General features: G+C 47.6%; 1 protein-coding gene across 1 annotated transcript in view; it reads right to left on the minus strand.

Annotated features, from left to right (window-relative positions):
• Nucleotides 1–24,946, minus strand: part of LOC116976544 — a 105,718-nt gene that overhangs the window by 19,510 nt on the left and 61,262 nt on the right. Inside the window, exon 5 of the mRNA XM_033026433.1 lies at nucleotides 4,574–4,811. Within this exon, the coding sequence (XP_032882324.1) occupies nucleotides 4,574–4,811 (238 nt within the window). The remainder of the gene's footprint in view (nucleotides 1–4,573; nucleotides 4,812–24,946) is intronic.

The following is a 24,946-nucleotide window of genomic DNA, read 5'->3' on the forward strand; positions in this document are numbered from 1 at the left end:
AAAAATATAATCATGCAATAGACAATAGATGCAGGAGTAGACCATTCGGCCCCTCGAGCCAGCACCGCCATTCAATGTGATCATGGCTAATCATCCACAATCAGTACCCCGTTCCTGCCTTCTCCCCATATCCCTTGACTCCACTATCTTTAAGAGCTCTCTCTTGAAAGCATTCAGAGAACCAGCCTCCACTGCCCTCTGAGGCAGCGAATTCCACAGATTCACAATTCTCTGGGTGAAAACGTTTTTCCTCATCTCCGTTCTAAATGGCTTACTCCTTATTCTTAAACTGTGGCCCCTGGTTCTGGACTCCCCCAACATCGGGAACATGTTTCCTGCCTCTAGCGTGTCCAAACCCTTAATAATCTTATATGTTTCAAGAAGATACCCTCTCATCCTTCTAAATTCCAGAGTATACAAGCCCAGCCGCTCCCAGGAAGACACAAACAATCTCCCAGATGTACTGCAGAACAGAGGAACTAAGGGGATAGAGAAACTGAAAGAAATTTTCATTAGGCGAGAAATAGTATTGGGTAGACTAATGGGACTGTAATATGATAAATCCCCTGGGCCTGATGGTCTGCATCCCAGGGGCCTCAGGGAGGTGGCTCTAGAAATAGTGGACGCATTGGTGATCATTTTCCAATGTTCAATAGATTCAGGATCAGTTCCTGAGGATTGGAGGTTAGCTAATGTTATCCCACTTTTCAAGAAAGGTGCGAGAGAGAAAACGGGGAATTTCAGACCAGTTAGCCTGACTTCGGTGGTGGGAAAGATGCTGGAGTCAATTATTAAAGAGGTAATAATGGGGCATTTGGATAGCAGTAAAACGATTAGTCCAAGTCAACATGGATTTATGAAAGGGAAATCATGCTTGACTAATCTTCTGGAATTTTTTGAAGATATGACAAGTAAAATGGATGAAGGAGAGCCAGTGGATGTAGTGTATCTAGACTTTCAGAAAGCCTTTGATAAGGTCCCGCACAGGAGACTGGTGACTAAAATTAAAGCACATGGTATTGGGGGTAGGGTGTTGACATGGATGGAAAATTGGTTGGCAGACACGAAACAAAGAGTAGGAGTGAACAGGTCCTTTTCAGAATGGCAGGCAGTGGCGAGTGGAGTGCCGCAAGGCTTGGTGTTGGGGCCGCAACTGTTTACCATATATATTAATGATTTGGAAGAGGGAATTAGGAGCAACACTCGCAAGTTTGCAGATGACACAAAGCTGGGTGGCAGTGTGAACTGTGAAGAGGATGTTAGGAGGTTGCAGGGTGACCTGGACAGGTTGAGTGAGTGGGCAGATGCATGGCAGATGCAGTATAATATAGATAAATGTGAGGTTTTCCACTTTGGTGGCAAAAACAAGGGGGCAGATTATAATCTCAATGGGGTAAGGGGGAGGCGCAGCGAGACCTGGGCGTCCTTGTACACCGGTCACTTAAAGTTGGCGTGCAGATACAGCAGGCAGTGAAGAAAGCTAATGGAATGTTGGCCTTCATAACAAGAAATTTTCAGTATAGGAGTAAAGAGGTTCTTCTGCAGTTGTATAGGGCTCTGGTAAGACCACATCTGGAGTAGTGTGTACAGTTTGGTCTCCTAATTTGAGGAAGGACATCCTTGTGATGGAGGCAGAGCAGAGTAGGTTCACGAGGTTGATCCCTGGGATGGCAGGACTGTCATATGAGGAAAGATTGAAAAGACTAGGCTTGTATTCACTGGAGTTTAGAAGGATGAGGGGATATCTTATAGAAACATATAAAATTATATAAGGACTGGACAAGCTAGATGCAGGAAAAATGTTCCCAATGTTGGGCGAGTCCAGAACCAGGGGCCACACTTAGAATAAAGGGGAGGCCATTTAAGACTGAGTTGAGAAAAACTTTTTCACCCAGAGAGTTGTGAATTTGTGGAATTCCCTGCCACAGAGGGCAGTGGAGGCCAAGTCACTGGATGGATTTAAGAGAGAGTTAGATAGAGCTCTAGGGGCTAGTGGAATCAAGGGATATGGGGAGAAGGCAGGCACGGGTTATTGATAGGGGATGATCAGCCATGATCACAATGAATGGCGGGGCTGGCTCGGAGGGCCGAATGGCCTCCTCCTGCACCTATTTTCTATGTTTCTATGTTCTCTCAGCATATGACAGTCCAGCCATCCCGGGAATTAACATGGTGAACCTATGCTGCACTCGCTCAATAGTCCTGAATATACTTTTTCAGCATTGAAGTGTTACAGTTCCCGAGAAAAAGTTGAATGTCCAGAATGAGGTAGGTTGGAAGACTGTGATAACACCCTAACTTATGGGACGGCCTTGAGGCTTTTGTGTCTTTTGGCCAAAGGGGAAGGAGAATAGAGGGAATGATCGGGGTGAAGTAGGTCCTTGATTATGTTGGCTGTTTTTCGTTTGTTACATTTATTGCCACATGCACCAATTGGTACAGTGAGATTTTTGAGTTACCATACATCTATACGAATAAAAAGAACACAACACACGATAGAATTTAACATGACCATCGCCACACCGCAGTATCAACGTTTCGCACTGTGAGGGAATGCAAGAAAGTTCAGTCATCTTCCTCTTTGTTCACCCGTGGTCGGGGCCGTTGAGCCTTCCGCATTCTCTCGATGTTCAAGCCCTCTCGCCGGGATGATCAGAACTCCGACGTCGGAACGGAAGAACATTCTCAGCGGCATGGAGTTTCCGAATCGGCCACTTCTTACTGGAGACCGCGGCTCCCAAGTCTACAGGCCGAGCTGGGCGCTCCGAGCTGGCGGCCCTCGGCAAAGGGATCCCAGGACTCCGCAAACCACAGCTTCACGATGTTAAAGCAGCAGGCCCAGCAATCTGGAGCTCCAACATGGCGATCCCCGGTAAGGCATCGTCCCGCTCCGCGATGGAATTCAGTGCTGCGCCGCCGCTGCTGAAGCTCTGGCCGGTCTCTGGCAGGAAAGGCCGCGCCAATCCAGTTGGTAGTCCGCGGGGGGCGAAGACGCGACTCGGAGAATCGTCGCACCCTTGACCCGGAGGTGACTGGGAAACGGTTTCCCCCTTCCCCTCTCCTACATAAAAAGACCAAGAATCCTCCAAAAACATAATTTGAAACTAAAAATAACAAAAAGACGAAAAAACAGACAGTTTGGCAGAGGCTGCCAATGGTACGGCGCCCCTGGTGGAGTCATAGAGTGATACGGTGTGGAAACAGGCCCTTCAGCTCAACCTGCCCACCGGCCAACAATGTCCCGGCTACACTCGTCCCACCTGCCAGCATTTGGACCATATCCCTCCAAACCCGTCCTATCCATGTACTTCTCTAACTGTTTCTTAAATGTTGGGATAGTCCCAGCCTCAACTATCTCCTCTGGCAGCTTGTTCCATACACCCACCACCATTTGTGTGAAAAAATCACCCCTCAGATTCCTATTAAATCTTTTCCCCCTCACCTTCCACATTCTCAACTGTTTTTAATGGTGTGACAGAGAGTTGCTCAGAGATTCTCCCTTGCACAGGTGATAAACAGCCTTCAGTGTTAGTTCAGGGGTGGCACAGTGGAGCAGCGGTAGAGTCGCTGGCTTACAGCACCAGAGAGCCAGGTTCGATCCTGTCTATGGGTGCTGTCTGTACGGGGTTTGTACGGAATTCTTCCTGTGACCACGTGGGTTTCCTCTGGGTGCTCCGGTTTGCTCCCACACTCCAACGATGTACAGGTTTGTGGATTAATAGGCTTCGGTAAAATTGTAAATTGTCCCAATTGTGTAGGATAGGGCTAGTGCATGGAGCAGCGCTATGTATCACAGGTCGGCGTGGACTCTGTGGGCCAAACGTCCTGTTTTCATGCTGCATGTCTAAAGTCTAAAGGATTATACTGTGCCTCCGAGGATTATTCTGCTGCAATCAGTGGAGAGACTTTGCTGGCCAAGTGAAACATCGGTGGTCCAATCAGTGAGTGATGGTCCAATTCTACACGGGCATCGTAGAGTCTGTCCTCACCTTCTCCATCATGGTCTGGTTTGGCTCAGCCACCAAGCATGATATCCGGAGGCTGCAGCGAATCGTCCGATCAGCTGAGAAGGTTATTGGCTGCAACCTTCCCTCCATTGATGAACTGTACACTGCAAGGGCCAGGAAGCGAGCGGGCAAGATCATCTCTGACCCCTCTCACCCTGGCCACAAACTCTTTGAATAACTTCCCTCTGGAAGGCGACTCCAGACTGTCAAACCTGCCACAGCCAGACATTAAAACACCTTTTTTTGAGCTCTACTCATAAAACAAAAATCTGTAGCCTCCCTTTGTTCTGGTATTTTATTTAATTCAGATCTTTAACCAATAATGTTTTATTATTTATGTTTAATGTTTTATGTGTCATTCCTAACTGTCACTGTATGTCATGTTGTCACTTGCGGGCGGAGCACCAAGGCAAATTCCTTGTATGTGAATACTTGGCCAATAAACTTATTCATTCATTCATGCTGTTCCACCAGGTAAATATCACTGCCTGGAGATGTTACTGTAGAATTGATGATCATGTGTTGAATGTATTCTTTCACTTTAATCGCATTTGCTCTTTGCTCACCTCACTTATCTCCTTCCGCCGCGGTTTGATCCCAGTGTATTCCTGCTTTGGTAATGTTGTCCTGCAGTGGTCATTGCTTCGGCCACAACTTGTGACCACTGATAATTCTTGGATGCTTGGTTGGCGAGTGCTCTTGGGAAGCTTTCCCCGACCACTTTGCAGCCTGAAACTTACGTTTCCTCCACTCAAATTGACGCTGTTGTTTGCTCTTGGACTTCCGAAATCCTTCAAGACTTTACTGTAAGAAATTGTAAGAGAGCTGCTTCAATTTGCATTAAGTTGTATTCATTTGTCTATACATTCATTTACTTGGAGTTAGAGAGTGATACAGTGTGGAAACAGGCCCTTCGGCCTTACTTGCCCACAGTGGCCCAACATGTCCCAGCTACACTAGTCCCACCTGCCTGCGCTTGGTCCACATCCCTCCCAACCTGTCCTATCCATGTAGACAGAGAGACAGCATGGAAACAGGCCCTTCGGCCCGCCAAGTCTACGCCAGCCATCGATCACACATTCACACTATTTCTATGGTAGACAAAAGTGCTGGAGAAACTCAGCGGGTGAGGCAGCGTCTATGGAACGAAGGAAATAGGCAACGTTTCGGGCCGATCGATAATTGACAATCAGAGTGAGGCCCAGCACAAATTGGAGGAACAGCACCTCGCTCGGGCAACTTACACCACAGCGGTATGAACATTGACTTCTCTAACTTCAAGTAGCCCTTGCTTTCCCTCTCTCTCCATCACCCTCCCCCTTCGCAGTTCTCCGACCAGCCTTACTGTCTCCGACTACATTCTATCTTTGTCCCGCCCCCTCCCATGACTCTCAGTCTGAAGAAGGGTCTCGACACGAAACGTCGCCCATTCCTTCTCTCCAGAGATGCTGCCTGCCCCGCTGAGTTATTCCAGCATTTTGTGTCTACCTTCATTTGATAATTATTCCTTTAAGAATAAGGTGTACGCCATTTAGAACGGAGACGAGGAAACACCTTTTCTCACAGAGAGTGGTGAGTCTGTGGAATTCTCTGCCTCAGAGGGCAGTGGAGGCCGGTTCTCTGGATGCTTTCAAGAGAGAGCTAGATAGGGCTCTTAAAAATAGCAGAGTCAGGGGATATGGGGAGAAGTCAGGAACGGGGTACTGATTGGGGATGATCAGCCATGATCACAGTGAATGTGCTTCGAAGGGTCGAATGGCCTCCTCCTGCACCTATTATCTATTGTCTATTATCTTTTTCTTTTGCTTCATTGCTTTATAATTCAGCATTCTCCCCCTCTACTACCATCAATGTAAAGAAGGGTCTTCCCGACACTAAACATCACCAATCCATGCCCTTCCACAGATGCTGCCTGACCTCCTGAGTTCCTCCAGCACTTTGTGCTCTAACCAATATTCCTGCATCTTCAGTTCCTTTTTCCCCCCATTGATTATCGCAGTAACATTACAACCATTAAGGCGCCAGTCTGCGATGAGTAAATACTCTAACACAGTATCCATTGTCTGGAATGCAGGCCGACTCTATTCCATGCCAGCATCTTCCCAGTCACAAGATGCACTGCACAGTTTGTTGACTCACACAGTACAATGTACAATTGCTTTTTTAATATTGTAACAGAAGGTTGCAATGAAATTCAATCCCAGTTTATAATTATGGTGTAGTGGGGAACATATAGTTGCCTCAATACAGGACAACTCCGCTTTTCTGGCAACATTCCCACCCCCAAATAAGGGACAAAACATCAAAATATGGGGCAAATTCCCCACGGCAATTCGTTGACCGACTCGGCCGTGGCTAGGTGAATAATGAGGGGTGATGGTGGTGTTGGCGATAAGCGAAGGTCCGAAGGTCGGACAGCTGGCGGACTGCAGACTGACCGACGGGGCCACGGGCGAGGCGCTGCTGCTGCTGCTGCTGCTGCACTCCATGGGCTGCACTACGTCGGGATGGGTGAGGCGGGGCTGGACGCGGCGCTCCAACACGACACTCCCCTCGACCCGAGTAGTAGCGGTCAAATACGGGACAAGGGCGGTCCCGTACGGGACAAGCCAATTTATCCCAATATACGGGACGTCCCGGCTAATACGGGACAGTTGACAGCCTCAGGTCCGGCACCTCCTTTAATCCGGATAAAATTTACGAGAGCGCGCTTGGAACACCCCCCCGGAATTCCCCCCGAAAATGTGTCACTCAGGCCGGGTGAGACGGCCGATCTCGACCTCATCGGGACATCCGCGGCCGATCGGCCGGTCCAATCTGTCCCCCTGCGGCAGGGGTCTGGAACTCTGGCCCGACCAGAGCCGGCAGGTCCGTTCCCACAACCGAGTTCCCAGGCCAACTTTGGTTGTGAATGTGCTTCGCCCCTCGGAGGCCAAGGTGGAACGTTACGGTACCTCTGTTGGTCCAGCAACATGGATAATCCAGAAAGGCTCTGGAACCAAGAGTGCCGGAAAATCAGTGGTGGATCTGTACATTACACTCTTCTTCCAAAATCATTCCCAAGAAGAAAAATATGTAAATGTAGGTAGTTCAATAGGTGCTGTAGTTACAATACACGTAACATGAAGCTCGAGATGCAGTCAGACCAGCTGCTGACAGATGAATAGAACTACAGATCAGATTGCTAGTCAAAACTCCAAATTGTACAACCACCCTTCAATCAGCTTGTGAAATATGTCCACAAACACATTCATTGTGTTTGAACGTGTTAGTTATAACTAGAATTAATTGGGTATCTGAATCATCACCTCTCTGTTTTATATTCAAGCTCTGACTAATAAAGGCTGCCATGCCTTGTCTAACCATGTTATCGAACCTTGAAGCTGCCATCTTCAAAGATCTTTGGACTTGGAGACCAAGGTCCAGCTGTTCATCAACATTCTTGCTATTGAGGGAGTGCAGGGAGTTCACGAGGTTAATTCCCAGGGACTGTCATATGGAGCGACTGGGCTTGTATACGCTGGAATTTAGAAGGATGAGGATACAGTTTTGGTCTCCAAATCTGAGGAAAGACATTCTTGCCTTAGAGGGAGTACAGAGAAGGTTCACCAGACTGATTCCTGGGATGTCAGGACTTTCATATGAAGAAAGACTGGATAGACTCGGCTTGTACTCGCTAGAATTTAGAAGATTGAGGGGGGATCTTATAGAAACTTACAAAATTCTTAGGGGGTTGGATAGGCTAGATGCAGGAAGATTGTTCCCGATGTTGGGGAAGTCCAGAACAAGGGGTCACAATTTAAGGATAAGGGGGAAGTCTTTTAGGACCGAGAGGAGAAAAACATTTTTCACACAGAGAGTGGTGAATCTGTGGAATTCTCTGCCACAGAAGGTAGTTGAGGCCAGTTCATTGGCTATATTTAAGAGGGAGTTAGATGTGGCCCTTGTGGCTAAAGGGATCAGGGGGTATGGAGAGAAGGCAGGTATAGGATACTGAGTTGGATGATCTGCCATGATCATATTGAATGGCGGTGCAGGCTCGAAGGGCCGAATGGCCTACTCCTGCACCTATTTTCTATGTTTCTATGAGAGGGGATCTTATTGAAACATACAAGATTATTAAGGGATTGGACACACTAGATGCAGGAAACATGTTCCTGATGTTGGGGGAGTCCTGAACCAGGGGCCACACAGTTTAAGAATAAGGGGTTGGCCGTTTAGAACAGAGATGAGGAAAAATAACGGAGTCAAGGGATATGGGGAGAAGGCAGGAACGGGGTACTGATTGAGGAAGATCAGCCATGATCATAGTGAATGGCGGTGCTGGCTCGAAGGGCTGAATGGCGTACTCCTGCACCTATTGTCCATTATTGCCCAATACTTCCCATGACCCAACCATTCATGCTGATTACCCTGGCCCCATCAGTAATCGCTAAATATATCAGCACACATTTAAACCCGACTGCCACTTTCATCACCATCACTGTGTCAAGAGCCACAAGTGTTTACTTGTCATCTGTACCAACACTGGAATAATGGATTCCTTATTTATGGCAGCATAAGATCAGTAAACACAATACACACAAATAACATACGGTGATGTCACAGTAGAGCTACTGCCTCACAGCGCCAGAGACCCAGGTTCGATCCCAACTATGGGTGCTGTCTGTACGGAGTTTGTACGTTCTCCCCGTGACGTGCGTGGGATTTCTCCGGGTGCTCCGGTTTCCTCCCACTCTCCAAAGACGTACAGGTTTGTAGGTTAAGTGGCTTGCTATAAATGTATAAATCTAAAAATTAACCCTGGTATGTGTAGGGTAGTGTTAATGTGCGGGGATCGTTGGTCGGCACGGATCCGGTGGGCCGAAGGGCCTGTTTCCTCACCATATCTCTAAGCTAAACTAAAAAATAAATAAAAATGGAAATATAATACTAGTTTCGAAGAAAACACATAGTCTTCAGTGCAACCAAAAAAACAACAAATTTTAGAAAGCTGTTGGCACAAAAATAATGGTATGAATAGAAAGAGGAATATTATTAAATCAGAATAGCTGACAATTATTTTCAATCACATCGCCAGAGATACGGGTGCGATCCTGGCCTCGGGTGCTGTCTGTGTGGAGTTTGCACGTTCTCCCTGTGACAATAGACAATAGACAATAGGTACAGGAGTAGGCCATACGACCCTTCAAGCCAGCACCGCCGTTCAATGTGATCATGGCTGATCATCCACGTGGGTGACCGCGTGGGTTTTCTCCGGGTGCTCCGGATTCCTACAACATCCCAAAGACTTAGAGGTCAGTAGGTTAATTGGCATCTGTAAATCGTTCCTAGTGCGTAGGAAATGGGTGCAATAGTAAGATAACATAAGATCATTCTGAAGAAGGAACTTGACCCGAAATGTCACCTATTCCTTTGCTCCATAGATGCTGCCTCACCCACTGAGTTTCTCCAGCATTTTTGTCTACCACAGAAGACGTATCTCTATAAGATAGAGGACGTAGGTTGAAGCGGAGAGGGGCAAAGTTTAAAGAGGATGTAGGGGGCACATTTTTGTACAGAGGGCGGTGGGTGCCTGGAACACGCTGCCAGCGGTGGTGGTGGAGGCAGATATGATAGTGGTGTTTAGGAGGCTTTTAGACAGGCTCATGGATATGCAGTGAATGGAGGGATATGGGGGAAGATTTAATAGGAACCTGAGGGGTAACTTTTTCACGCAATGGGTGGTGGGTGTCTGGAACGAGCTGCCGGAGGAGGCAGTTGAGGCTGGGACTATTGCAAGGTTGATGAAACATTTAGACGTGTACATGGATAGGACAGGTTTAGAGGGATATGAGCCAAACGTGGGCAGATGGGACTGGTGTAGATGAGACATGTTGGCCGGTGTGGGAAAGTTGGGCCAGAGGGCATGTTTCCACACTGTAAAACTCTGTGACCAGTCTTGTAAAAGTGATTAAAAATACGAGCCTTTTCTTGATCTCTTGGTCTATTTTGCTTGAGTCATAAACTGGGTATCAATCTATACGCGTGGGCTGATACAGTGGATCGACACTGCTATTTATTCTGCTCACGTAAGCATGGATGCAACGGTGCTGATGGCCTCAATGCAGGAGGCCGAGCAGGCATCAGCCTCCCCCCTCCCCCCCCCTCCTTTATAAAGTAGCAAACCACTCACAGCCGTCATTCAGCGGTACATTAAACATTCTCCATCTTCGGGAAGCTCATCTGTCACCACTAATGGCCGCTCAGAAGCAACTTTCCGCAGCTTATCCCCGTGATGTGATGAATGGTGCTGCCAGCTCACCCACTTTGTCACCCACTTTGTCACCCGCTTCAAGAGCTGACAAGAGTTGAATGCCACAAACCCTCTCGTATGCAGGAGCCCCCCTGGACCCGCTGCCAGCCACCAGGTGAGAGGAAACCTAATCCAGTTTAAAGGTTTTGAAAGGATTTAATAGACAGACACCAGACATTCTTTTGGAACGTTTAGACACCTGTAGAGTTAGGCCCCTGTCCCACTTACGTGTCCGTGGCACGCTAATTACGCAACCTCGTCGTCGCGTTTAGGTGCACGGGCATCATGTGAGCCGCGCGGGACGGTGGCATGGAGAAGCGTGGAGGGGTATGGAGTTGTGCGTGGTATCGCGTGGCGCTCCGGGATTTTGTAGGGAAACGAAATCTTTGTGCGCCTCTGGTGTTACATAGCGCGTGTGTGCGCAGACGTATATTGCGGTCCCACGATGCCCGTGTGCCTCAACGTGATGACGAGGTCGTGTAATTAGCGTGCCAAGGACACGTAAGTGGGACAGGGATGCTGGAGTAACCCAGCGGGGCAGGCAGCATTACTGGAGAGAAGGAATGGGTGACGTTTCTGGTCGAGACCCATTCTTCAGCATCTGCAGTTCCTTCCTACACATCTATAGGGTTATTGAGCACAGCAAACAGCCCACCACGTACCATCAGGTACCAACTTACACTAGTCACATTTTATGTTCCCCAGGAAGAAGGAAGAAACATCGGGGTTGGACGTCAATAGACAATAGGTGCAGGAGGAGGCCATTCAGCCCTTCGAGCCAGCAACGCCATTCAATGTGATCATGGCTGATCATCCCCAATCAGTACCCCATTCCTGCCTTCTCCCCATATCCCCTGACTCCGCTATCTTTAAGAGCCCCATCCAGCTCTCTCTCGAAAGTATTCAGAGAACCGGCCTCCATCACCCTCAGAGGCAGAGAATTCCACAGACTCACAAATCTCTGTGTGAAAAAGTTTTTCCTCATCTCCGTTCTAAATGGCTTACCCCTTATTCTTAAACTGTGGCCCCTGGTTCTGGACTTCCCCAACATCGGTTACATGTTTCTTGCCTCTAGCGTGTCCAAACCCTTAACAATCTTATATGTTTCAATGAGACGCCCTCTCATCCTTCTAAACTCGAGAGTGTACAAGCCCAGCTGCTCCATTCTCTCAGCATATGACAGTCCCGCCATCCCGGGAATTAACCTTGTAAACCTACGCTGCACTCCCTCAATAGCAAAGGTTTTGAGTAAGTTGTCTACTTTTACAAGGCAGGGCTTGCTCAGTTTAAACCTCTACCTCTCCCTTGGTGGTGCAGCAGGTATAGCCGTTATCTCATGGTGCCAGAGACCCGGGTTTGATCCTAACCGCAGATTGCTGTCTGTACAGAGTTTGCACGTTCTCCCTCTGATCCTGTGGGTTTCCTCCGGGCGCTCCAGTTTCCTCCCATATCCCAAACGCATGCAGGTTTGCAGGCTAATTGGCCGTCTGTAAATTGTCACTCAAGTGGATGAGAAAGTAGGATAGCATAGAACCAGTGTGATCGGGTGATCGCTGGTCGGTGTGGACTATCCACGCTGTATATCAAAAATAAACTAAACTAAACTAAACTGAATCCACTTCCAGATTGTGCAAGACTTTATTTACATAAGTTAAATATCCACGATAATCAGTTTAAACATCTGCCTGATTAAGGACTTTAAACAAATGAAAACAAACCACTCTTCAGTTTTGTTTAGTTCAGATTAGTTTATTGAATTTAAATTAGTCCAGCTTTGCCGGTTGTTATCCAGTTTTCTGAGGAGCAGTGAAAAGTTCAGTTTAGTTTATTGTCACGTGTACCGAGGTACAGTGAAAAGCTTTTGTTGCGTGCTAACCAGTCAGCGGAAAGACAATACATGATTACAATCGAGATATTCACAGTGTACAGATACATGATCAGGAAATAACGTTTAGTGCAAGGTAAAGCCAGCAGTCCAATCAAGGATAGGCCGAGGGTCACCAATGAGGTAGATAGTAGTTCAGCACTGCTCTCTGGTTGTGGTAGGATGGTTCAGTTGCCTGATAACAGCTGGGAAGAAACTGTCCCTGAATCTGGAGGTGAGCGTTTTCACACTTCTGTACCTTTTGCATCCTTTAGGAACATAGAAAATAAAAAATAGGTGCAGGAGTAGGCCATTTGACCCTTTGAGCCAGCACCTCCATTCAATATGATCATGGATGATCATCCAAAATCAATACCCCATTCCTGCTTTTTCCAGCTGGAGAGAAACTGTCCGTGAATCTGGAGGCGTGCGTTTCAGAATAAGGCAGTGGCCTTTAAATAGACAAGCTGGAACTAAGCAACACCTTTCTTGGTTCAATTTATTAATCTCTCTAATTTTAGCTATCACCTGCGGCTGTTACTCATTTCTAATAAATCTCTCTGTTTGTGTTCAGAGTTCTAATGTAGTTATTAACGCGTGAGCCTCTGTCACACTTGTTTACGGCAAACATCAAGCTGCTGCAAGCTTGTGTTACGCAGGGACGGCATAGTGGAGCAGCAATGGAGTTGCTGCCTTACAGCGCCAGATACAATGCCAGATACAGCGCCAGTTACAGCGCCAGTTACAGCGCCAGATACAGCACCAGTTACAGCGCCAGTTACAGCGCCAGTTACAGCACCAGTTACAGCGCCAGATACAGCACCAGATACAGCACCAGTTACAGCACCAGTTACAGCGCCAGATACAGCACCAGATACAGCGCCAGTTACAGCGCCAGATACAGCACCAGATACAGCGCCAGTTACAGCGCCAGATACAGCACCAGATACAGCACCAGTTACAGCACCAGATACAGTGCCAGATACAGCGCCAGATACAGCACCAGTTACAGCGCCAGATACAGCGCCAGTTACAGCGCCAGATACAGCACCAGATACAGTGCCAGTTACAGCGCCAGATACAGCACCAGTTACAGCGCCAGATACAGCGCCAGTTACAGCGCCAGATACAGCACCAGATACAGCGGCAGATACAGCGGCAGTTAATGCGCCAGTTACAGCGCCAGATACAGCAGCAAATACAGCGGCAAATACAGCGCCAGTTACAGCGCCAGATACAGCGGCAGATACAGCGGCGGTTACAGCACCAGTTACAGCACCAGTTACAGCGCCAGATACAGCGCCAAATATAGTGGCAAATACAGCGCCAGTTACAGCACCAGATACAGTGGCAGATACAGCGGCAGTTACAGCACCAGTTACAGCGCCAGATACAGCGCCAGATACAGCGGCAGTTACAGCACCAGTTACAGCGCCAGATACAGCGGCAGTTACAGCACCAGATACAGCGGCAGATACAGCGCCAGATACAGCGGCAGTTACAGCACCAGTTACAGCGCCAGATACAGCGCCAGTTACAGCGCCAGATACAGCGCCAGATACAGCACCAGATACAGCGGCAGTTACAGCACCAGTTACAGCGCCAGATACAGCGGCAGTTACAGCGCCAGATACAGCGCCAGATACAGCACCAGATACAGCACCAGATACAGCGCCAGATACAGCACCAGATACAGCGCCAGTTACAGTACCAGTTACAGCGCCAGTTACAGCGCCAGATACAGCGCCAGATACAGCGCCAGATACAGCGCTTACAGCGCCAGATACAGCGCCAGATACAGCACCAGATACAGCGCCAGTTACAGCGCCAGTTACAGCGCCAGATACAGCGCCAGTTACAGCGCCAGTTACAGCGCCAGATACAGCGCCAGTTACAGCGCCAGTTACAGCGCCAGATACAGCGCCAGATACAGCACCAGATACAGAGCCAGATACAGCACCAGATACAGCACCAGTTACAGCACCAGATACAGCACCAGATACAGCGCTTACAGCGCCAGATACAGCGGGTTCCATCCCGACTATGGATGTTGTCTGCATGAAGTACGTATGTTCTCCCTGTGACCGTACAGTATAGAAGCTGGGAGGTCACGTTGCAATAGACTATAGACACTAGATGCAGGAGTAGGCCATTCTAAGGACGACAGATGGCACAATGGGCTAAGTGTTCAGCTGGCAACCTGAAGGTGGCCGGTTCGAATCCTGCTTGGAGTGTGTACTGTCGTTGTGTCCTTGGGCAAGACACTTCACCTACCTTTGCCTGGGACTAGAGATGGAAATTAGCTACTGATTGGCTACAATCTCGCATATTTACATGCAAAATGTTCATTAATGTGCACTGTCCCTATAAACAAACATTATTATTATTCGGCCCTTCGAGCCAGCACCGCCATTCAACGTGATCATGGCTGATCATCCACAATCAGTATCCCGTTCCTGCCTTCTCCCCATATCCCCTGACTCCGCTATCTTTAAGAGCTCTATCTAGCTCTCTCTTGAAAGTATCCAGAGAACCGGCCTCCACCGCCCTCTGAGGCAGACAATTGTATGACGTTGGTGAGACTGCATTTAAAGTATGTTCAGTTCTGGGCACCGTGTTACAGGAACGATGCTGTCAAGCTGGAAAGGGTAAAGAGACAATTTATAAGGATGTTGCCCCAACAGCTGCTGACAACGTTCTACCGCTGCACCACAGAGAGCATATTAACGTATGGCATCTCTGTGTGGTATCTCAGCTGCACGGAGGCGGAGAGGAGAGCTCTTCAACGCGTCGTCCAGAGCGCAGAGGATCATTGGGACACAGCTACCAGCCTTGGAGGGCATCTACCACACACGGTGCTTCAGGAAGGCCGTCAGCATCCATAAAGACTCATCACACCCCTGTAACGGACTGTTCGAACTACTTCCCTCCGCCAGAAGTTACAAGGCCTTCTACGCCCGAACCTCCAGACTCAGAAACAGCTTTATTCCAAGAGCTATAGCGGCTCTGAACCGGCCCTGCTGAGTGCCCCCCACCCCCCCTGGACTGTCTCCCTCGGATGGTCAAGACACACAGCTTATTTATTTATTTTACTTTTCTTTTTCATCAGTTGGAGCTGCATACTAAATCTCGTTGCACTGACGTGCAATGACAATAAAAGATATTATTATTATTATTATTATTATTATTATTATTTATGTTGCCAGAACTAGAGGGTGTGAGCTATAGGGAGAAGTTGGGGAGGCTGGAACTCTACTCCATGGAGCGCAGGAGGCTAAGGGGTGATCTTATAGAGGTGCATAAAATCATGAGGAATAGATTGGGTAGATGCACAGAGTCTCTTGCCCAGAGTAGGTGAATCGAGGACCAGATGATATAGGTTCAAGTTGAAGGGGAAAAGATTTAATAGGAATCTGAGGGGTAACTTTTTCACACAAAGGGTGGTGGGTGTATGGAACAAGCTGCCAGAGGAGGTAGTTGAGGCAGGAAGAAACAGTTAGACAGGTACATGGATAGGACAAGTTTAGAGGGATATGGACCAAACGCAGGCATGTACCACTAGTGTTGCTGGGACATGTTGGCCGGTGTGAGCAAGTTGGGTCGAAGGGCCTGTTTCCACACTGTATCACTCTATGACTCTGTGACTAACATAGAAACATAGAAACATAGAAAATAGTTGCAGGAGTAGGCCATTCGGCCCTTCGAGCCTGCACCGCCATTCAATATGATCGTGGCTGATCATCCAACTCAGTATCCCATCCCTGCCTTCTCTCCATACCCCCTGATCCCTTTAGCCACAAGGGCCACATCTAACTCCCTCTTAAATATAGCCAATGAACTGGCCTCAACTACCTTCTGTGGCAGAGAATTCCATGACATGCCAGGTTCACATGTCTATATGAACACACAGCTCCTACAGCATCAAAGGAATCTCTTGAGAGTTCGATATCTTCTTTGGGAAGACAGTGGTTTTCCACAGATATGATTTTTTTCTTTACAAAGGGCTGCGATTCAACACAATCTGCACAGCGATGCAGCGGGTAGAACTGCTCCCTGTCAGAGCCAGAAATCTGTGCTTGATCCTGGGTTCAGGTGCTGTCTGTGTGGACTTTCCACATTCTCCCTGAGACTGAGTGCGTGGGTTTTCTCCGGGTGCTCTGGATTCCTCCCACGTCCCAAAGACGTGCGGGTTTTGTAGGTTAATTGGCCGTCTGTAAAAAACTCTCATTCTCGTCTAGTTAGTGGATGTACTTTCACATTTGCTCCCTAACCACCCGGACCAGTTTACAGAGGCCAGTTGATCCACAAATCCACACGTCTTTGGGATATGGGAGGAAACCGGAGCACCCGGACAAAACCCACGCGCTCACAGGGATAACGTGGAAACTCCACACAGACAGCACCCAAGGTCAGGATGAAACCCAGGACTGTAGTGCTGTGAGGCAGCAGCTCTACCATTACAGCTGCATTACTGTGCACTCCTGAATATACAATCTTTTGATTCAGAACATAGAACAGTACAGCATAGGATGAGGCCATTTGGCCCACAATGTTTGTGCCCAACATGTTGCCAACGACCAACTCGGAACTGCATGTTCTATCCCTGCCCATCTATTATCCAAAGAGATTAGGGAGGTTTCTTTGGAGCTGTTCTGATTATACTGACACGAGTGAGTGAGTTGACTTTCATCTCATGAACGCAGACCTCCAGATTCAGGGACAGTTTCTTCCCAGGTGCACACAAATGCTGGAGAAACTCAGCAGGTGCAGCAGCATCTATGGAGTGAAGGAAATCTGAAGAAGGGTTTCGGCCCAAAACGTTGCCTATTTCCTTTGCTCCATAGATGCTGCTGCACCCGCTGAGTTTCTCCAGCATTTTTGTCTACCTGGGATTTTCCAGCATCTGCAGTTTCTTCTTAAACAGTTTCTCCCTAGCTGTTATCAGGCAACTGAACCATCCTACCACAACCAGAGAGCAGTCCTGAACTACTATCTACCTCATTGGAGACCCTCGGACTATCCTTGATCGGACTTTACTGGCTTTACCTTGCACTAAGCGTTATTCCCTTATCATGTATCTGGACACTGTGAATATCTCGATTGTAATCATGTATTGTCTTTCCGCTGACTGGTTAGCGCGCAACAAAAGCTTTTCACTGTACCTCGGTACACACTGAACTAAACTTTTCACTGCTCCTCAGGAAACTGGACAGCAACCAGCAAAGCTGGACGTTAATTTTGCTGGCGAGGCAGTACTACCAGTGGTATTTTTAACTTTTCAATCATTGCCTGTTATTCTCTGAGCCTAAACACTTCTCTTTCATTCGTGCTTAGCTGCATGAAGCTGAATTACCCAAAGTGTTGCAAAAGCAATTTCGTTACCAAAATAGCGTAAAGCTGTGTGGCATTTTAGACCAAAGCTTTTCATCTTTCAACTAAAGGTGCTATAATTGTATGGATTGTGACAGATGCAAATTTGGCCTCATTCAACGTAGCAATTGCTTCCCTTCAGAACACTGCAAGATCAAAGACTCTGCGGCAGCAGGTTTCAAAGAACATTGTCCGGCTTTTCAAATGAGCAGCGCAGTAAGTGCCAGATAATTGAAAAGAACAATTTTCCTGATGCAAATAGAATATTGTTACTGTGTTGTGGAAACCAAAGAAAAAGTCCATATCCATTTTCCAGCCATCTGTCCCTATCACTTTACTGTTAATTCCATTGAATTTACCACACAAATAAAAGGGCCTCTCAGCCTGTCGCACAGAGATATCACGTGAGCCCCATAATATTACGCAAGCACAAAGTCCCAACCCTAAACGTCACCCATCCATGTCCTTCAGAGATGCTGTCTGACCCACTAAATTACTCCAGCACTTTCATTTGCTTTTAATCAAAAGACAATAGACAATAGACAATAGGTGCAGGAGTAGGCCATTCAGCCCTTCAAGCCAGCACCGCCATTCACTGTGATCATTGCTAATCATCCCCAATCTGTACCCCGTTCCTGCCTTCTCCCCATATCCCCTGACTCCGCTATCTTTAAGAGCCCCATCTAGCTCTCTCTTGAAAGTATCCAGAGAACCGGCCTCCATCGCCCATTTAAAACGGAGACGAGGAAACACTTTTTCACACTGAGGGTTGTGAGTCTGTGGAATTCTCTGCCTCAGGGGGCAGTGGAGGCCAGTTCTCTGGATACTTTCAAGAGAGAGCTAGATAGGGCTCTTACAGATTGCGGAGTCAGGGGATATGGGGAAAAGGCAAGAACGGGGTACTGATTGGGGATGATCAGCCATGATCACATTGAATGCACCTATTGTCTATTGTCTATATATCTGAGATTAGTAGATTGGTTTGTTGGGATACTGAGAAAAAGGATGTTTTTGGAACGTGGTCTTAGAATTGCAATGATCTCATTAATTGACGCCAGGAGCTTGCAGAGCTAATTGGCCACTCACTCCTGGTTATGTGTGCTGTTGTCCTTCTCGGCTGCGTCAGAACCTTGCTTAAAAATGTGCGCAAGACAGCAGCGGCCTATGATGGCGAGCAGGAGGGATACAGATTCCCCACTGCTGTGGAAACGGGTCTCATCATCAACTGTTACACTGACGCATGAGATTCCCCACTTTTAAAGCTGACATCCTTTCATCTCAGCAGATGCATCACGTTGACGAGTAGCCATGACAACTTGCTTCATGGTGGGAGAGACTCAATCAAGGGCCACGGAATGATTCTGATGAGTTACTGATTTCTAATCAAGTCGAAGAACACTTTTTTTTGTAGCAATTGCTGTTTATTTTTAAAGGAAAGATGATCATTGATTCAGATCATTATTGTTTGTCCCCAACCTGCAGCGTTTTCAACTCTGAGTCAGAAGCATACATCTCCCATCGTGCAGGGAGGAACTGCAGATGCTGGTTTATACTGAAGATAGACACCAAATGCTGGAGTAACTCAGCAGGACAGGCAGCATCTCTGTTTTCAAGAAAGAGTCAAGGGCCTGTCCCACTTACGCGACCTTTACAGGCGACTGCAGGCACTCATGATAGGTCGCCGAACTGTTCCACACGTTGAAATTCAGCGGCGCCCAGAAAGATGCTACGACATTTTGGAGACCTCTCACAACCATGGTCGTCGGAGGTCTCCTATGGTCGTGAGGGGTCACCCACGACATGTCGCCACCCACGACATGTCGCCAGGGGTCGCCTGTATGGTCGTGAAAGGTCACCCACGACATGTCGCCAGGGGTCGCCTGTATGGTTGTCGGAGGTCTCCTATGGTCGTGAGAGGTCTCCAAAGAGTCGTAGCATCTTTCTGGTCGCCGCTGAATTTTCAACATGGTGAAAATTTTGGTGACACTATCACAGGTGCCGGAGGTCGCCTGGAAAGGTCGCATAAGTGGGACAGGCCCTTTAGATTTAGCTCGTCGAGCTAAGGGAATCAAGGGATGTGGGGAGAAAGCCGGAATGGGGTCCCATGATCATATCGAATGGCGGTGCTGGCTCGAAGGGCATAATGGCCTACTTCTACACCTATTTTCGATATTTCTATGTTTCTATCTCTGGAGAAAAGAAATAGGTGACGTTTAGGGTTGGAACCCTTCCTATCAGACTTCTTCCGTCTGAAGAAGGGTCTCAACCCGAAACGTCACCTATTCCTCCTCTCCAGAGATGCTGCCTGTCCCGCTGAGTTACTCCAGCATTTTGTGTCTATCTGTCGACTGTGCGTCTCCAAGGCTGCGTGTTGAGGCTTGGGATTGAAATCTTGGCTCACATTCTAATGATAACTGCAGTTGGTGCTACCCTGGTTATCTCTTTCATCTGCGGCGCATCTAACAAAATCCCGCAGCAACTTTCTGCAAGAAAAATGGGAGTTAACACTCATGTTTCCAGGAGAGAGAGAGAGTCTAGGACTAGAGGACACAGCCTCAGAACAGGCTGTGTCCTCTAGTCCTTATTCTTAAACTGTAGCCCCTGGTTCTGGACTCACCCAACATCGGGAACATGTTTCCTGACTCTAGCGTGTCCAAACCCTTAATAATCTTATATTTTTCAATAAGATCCCCTCTAATCCTTCTAAACTCCAGATATAAGATTCACATCTGATCGAGCGTTGACTTGTCATTGTTAGAAGAGAGTGAAACCCTGCCAATAACCACTGATTATTTCAGTTTCCTAAACACAATCCAGGACGTCTGTCTCCATGTTTCAGGCTGAAGCCGCTACTGCTGGACTCACCAATCAGTAGAAGACTATTTCATTTTCTATCCTATCTGTTCTGATTATTATGTTGAAAATTTCATTCAAATCTTGACCTTTTCAATTCCAGGGAACATGGCCCTAATTTGTCAGGGATTAATGCCTGATGCTTCGATGTCTTAATATGCTTGCAGAATCTCTTTGTGATTCTTTCTTTACCTTATCTGCCAGAGCTATGTTTAGGTGACTTTAGTTTAGAGCTACAGCTCGGAAACAGGCCCTTCTGCCCACTGAGTCCGGGCCGACCAGCGATCCCCGCACATTAACACTGTTCTACACACACTGAGGCCAATTTTAGAATTTTGACCAAGCCAATTAAGGTACAAACCTGTACGTCTCTGGAGTGTGGGAGGAAACCGGAGCACCTGGGGAAAACCCACGCAGTTCACGGGCAGAACGTGCAAACTGCGTACAGACAGCACCTGTAGTCAGGATCAAACCCAGGTCTCTGGCTGTGTAATGGGAATGTCCCACTTCGGGTCTTTGAGCCAGCACCGCCATTCAATGTGATCATGGCTGATCATCCCCAATCAGTACCCCATTCCTGCCTTCCCCCCATATCCCCTGACTCCGCTATTTTTATGAGCCCTATCTAGCTCTCTCTTGAAAGCATCCAGAGAACCGGCCTCCACCGCCCTCTGAGGCAGAGAATTCCACAGACTCACAACTCTCTGTGAGAAAAAGTGTTTCCTCGTCTTTGTTCTAAATGGCTTACTCCTTATTCTTAAACTGTGGCCCCTGGTTCTGGACTCCCCCAACATCGGGAACATGTTTCCTGCCTCTACCATGTCCAAGCCCTTAACAATCTTATATGTTTCAATGAGATACCCTCTCATCCTTCTAAACTTCAGAGTGTACAAGCCCAGCCACTCCATTCTCTCAGCATATGACAGTCCCGCCATCCCAGGAATTAACCTTGTAAACCTACGCTGCACTCCCTCAATAGCAAGAATATTCTTCCTCAAATTAGGACCCATTCCACCCATTGTACTTGTGTGTGGCCTGAGTGTATCCTTGTACAGTATTATTTGATTGGATTGGACCGAATGCAGACAAAAGCTTTTCATTGCATCCTGTTACCTGAGATAACAATACATCTTAGGTAGACAAAAATGCTGGAGAAACTCAGCGGGTGATGCAGCATCTACGGAAGGGTCATCTAGAAGCGTCTCGACCCGAAACGTCGCCTATTCCTTCGCTCCATAGATGCTGCCTCACCCGCTGAGTTTCTCCAGCATTTTTGTCTACCTTCGATTTTTCCAGCACCTGCAGTTCTTTCTTTCACAACAAATCTTAAACTACACTTAAAATAAACAGCGGCCCTAATTTGAACTCAAATATATTTTGGTGTTAAAACAAAAGATAGACACAAAAAGTTGGCGTAACTCAGCGGGATAGGCAGCATCTCTGGAGAGAAGGAATGGGTGACGTTTCGGATCGAGACCCTTCTTTTCTTTAAACGATTGACCTTACAAAGTCAAACATGAGGTAAAGGAAGCTATAAAAAGCATTTTTGTCTTTGTTATTTACAGCGCAGTAAAGGGAAGCAAAGCTATTAATTCCTGAAGAGACAGATCTCAAATGACAGCCTGACCAGATGCTCTTCCAACATGATGCTCTGCACCTGAACAGATGGTCAGTATTTCCCTCCGGATTTATCAACCTGCAGGACACAACCCATCCAATTGTTGTCTGCATTTTTTTATGACTTATCATGACTGATTCAGCAACACAAAACTGGACCGTAACGCACTAGATGCCAAAATTAAGTTGACTTTTCTTCCATCTTTCAGCACTGCCTGGTCTCACCACGAAGGTTACAGGTACGTCAGCTTAGGTGACATCTTGCATACATGGGACATCTTGGTCGGCACAGATGCGTTGGGCCGAAAGGCCTGTGTGGGTGTTCTGCATGACTCGATAACACTAAGTCACCATTGAGAGTTAAGGGCCATTCCCACACGCAATTTTTTCGGCGACTTGCCGGCACCCGTCATGGTCGCAGCCGGCACCCGTCATGGTGGCAGCCGGCACCCGTCATGGTCGCAGCCGGCACCCGTCATGGTCACAGCCGGCACCCGTCACGGTCACAGCCGGCACCCGTCATGGTCGCAGTCGGCACCCGTCATGGTCGCAGCCGGCACCCGTCATGGTGGCAGCCGGCACCCGTCATGGTGGCAGCCGGCACCCGTCATGGTGGCAGCCGGCACCCGTCATGGTCGCACCCGTCATGGTGGCAGCCGGCACCCGTCATGGTGGCAGCCGGCACCCGTCATGGTGGCAGCCGGCACCCGTCATGGTGGCAGCAAGTCTCCAGACAAGTTTAGTTTTTTTTGTTAGTGGGACTGCAGGAACATAATTTCGTTTGAATCTATGTTTGAATGACAATAAACCTGATTCTGATTCTGATTCTGATCTATGGAGAGAAGGAATTGGCGACTTATCGGGTCGAGACCCTTCTTGCAGCCCACCAGGTCCATACTGACCATCGATCAGCCATTCACACCAGTTTCATGTTATCCCGTCTTTCTCATCCACTCCTCACACACTAGGGAATTAAACTGCAAACCTGTACGTCTTTGGAGAGTGGGATGAAACAAACGATCTCGGAGAAAACCCACGCAGATCACAGGGAAAAAGTATAGACTCCGTACAGACAGCACCCATGGTCAGGATCGAACCCAAGTCTCTGGTGCTGCCAGAATTATCGTGAGGAGGTCTCAGATGTTGTTTTGGACTAGAAATGATTACAAAAATAGAGTGGGATCAAGAAATGGGGAAGTCAGAAAGATTGAGAATGTTAAATCATAAATATATTATAAAAGTACACACATATTTGGACAGGTATGTAGATAGGAAAGGTTTAGAATAAGATGGACCAAATGCAGAACTGGTTGGTATGGATGAGTTGGGCCCAGAGACCAACGGGCAGAGATGTGTGGTGCGTCTGTCACCGTGCCCGTCGGAAACCAGCACCACTGCGTCGCTAATGAATGAATGAACGGGCCCATCCACGTGCTGTATGACTATCACCCTCCATCTCCGATCTCTGAAGTTTGGCAGACAGTTTCTTGGGCATGTTTTCATTCAGGCACACGTTTGACTAACAAATAATGCATGCAGCTCCAGCTTCAACATTTTGCTGGTTATTTTTCAAAGACATTTCCAGATGTCCAGAACAACAGAGATCGTACAGATTAACACCAGGGTGAAAATATTCAAAAATTCCCTAAATCGCATCAATGTCAGAAAAGACTACAAAAAGTAGAAAACACTGCCTAGTCCATCATCGGCTCGGACCTCCCTTCCATCGAGGGGATCTATCGCAGTCGCTGCCTCAAAAAGGCTGGCAGTATCATCAAAGACCCACATCACCCTGGCCACACACTCATCTCCCTGCTACCTTCAGCTAGAAGGTACAGGAGCCTGAAGACTGCAACAACCAGGTTCAGGAATAGCTACTTCCCCACAGCCATCAGGCTATTAAACCTGGCTCGGACAAAACTCTGAACATTAATAACCCATTATCTGTTATTTGCACTTTATCATTTTATTTATTCATGTGTGTATATATTTATATTACGGTATATGGACACACTGATCTGTTCTGTAGTCATGCCTACTATGCTCTGTGTGCTGAAGCAAAGCAAGAATTTCATTGTCCTATCAGGGACACATGACGATAAACTCACTTGAACTTGAACTTGACCCATGAGTGTGGAAACTCAGAAGCAGGAGATGTTTTTGATTTCCCTGACCTCAAGCAGATGTCACCTCAATTACAGACTGCAGCATTGTTTCAAGGTTAAATGCGAAGCATGGAATCATATGCTGAAAGCATTTCACTTTGAACTGCCTGCTTTATCTTTACACATTCCTAATTCGCTGCAAAATGTGGCTCCACACTAACACAGAGCTCAAGAAGAGAGACAAAAAGCTGTGATCTAACGCGGCTCTAAATGCATGTTGAGGATTAATGTTCGGATGCTGAAAGGGCAGACAGAGACCTTATTCTAAGCTGTATGTCTAACGGGGGTGACCATCGATCATCTCAACCCTTCCAAAATATTGTGACAACCTCGCCAGATGGCAATTGATGCCGGCTCTACCGATAATTTATAAAGCAGAGAGTGAATGATTTGTGTTAGCCAGAGCGAGTGAAGAATAAAGCCCTGTCCCACTTTCACGACCTAATTGGCGACCTCTGCCGAGTTTGCCCTTGACTCATACTCGCAGCATGGTCACCACGAGGTCGTAGGCGGTCTTTGTAACTCTTCCTCATGCTCGTGAGTGGTCTCCGCGTACTCGTGGCCTAAGTAGGTCGCGGCGTTTTTTCCAGCCTGAAAAAAATGTCCACGAGTAAAAAAAAGGTCGGCATGGAAAAAATGGTCGTAGGTCGTAGGTCGGTAACTGGCCCGAGAAAAAAAAATGCAAACACGACATCATTTTATCATGTGATCATTTCCCACTCAAAGCTAGTTGTAGTTGGTCTTATGTGTGGAAGAATGAGGTCGAGGGGGGTCA

This window comes from Amblyraja radiata, chromosome 8 (genome assembly GCF_010909765.2).
Source record: "Amblyraja radiata isolate CabotCenter1 chromosome 8, sAmbRad1.1.pri, whole genome shotgun sequence".
NCBI lineage: Eukaryota > Metazoa > Chordata > Chondrichthyes > Rajiformes > Rajidae > Amblyraja > Amblyraja radiata.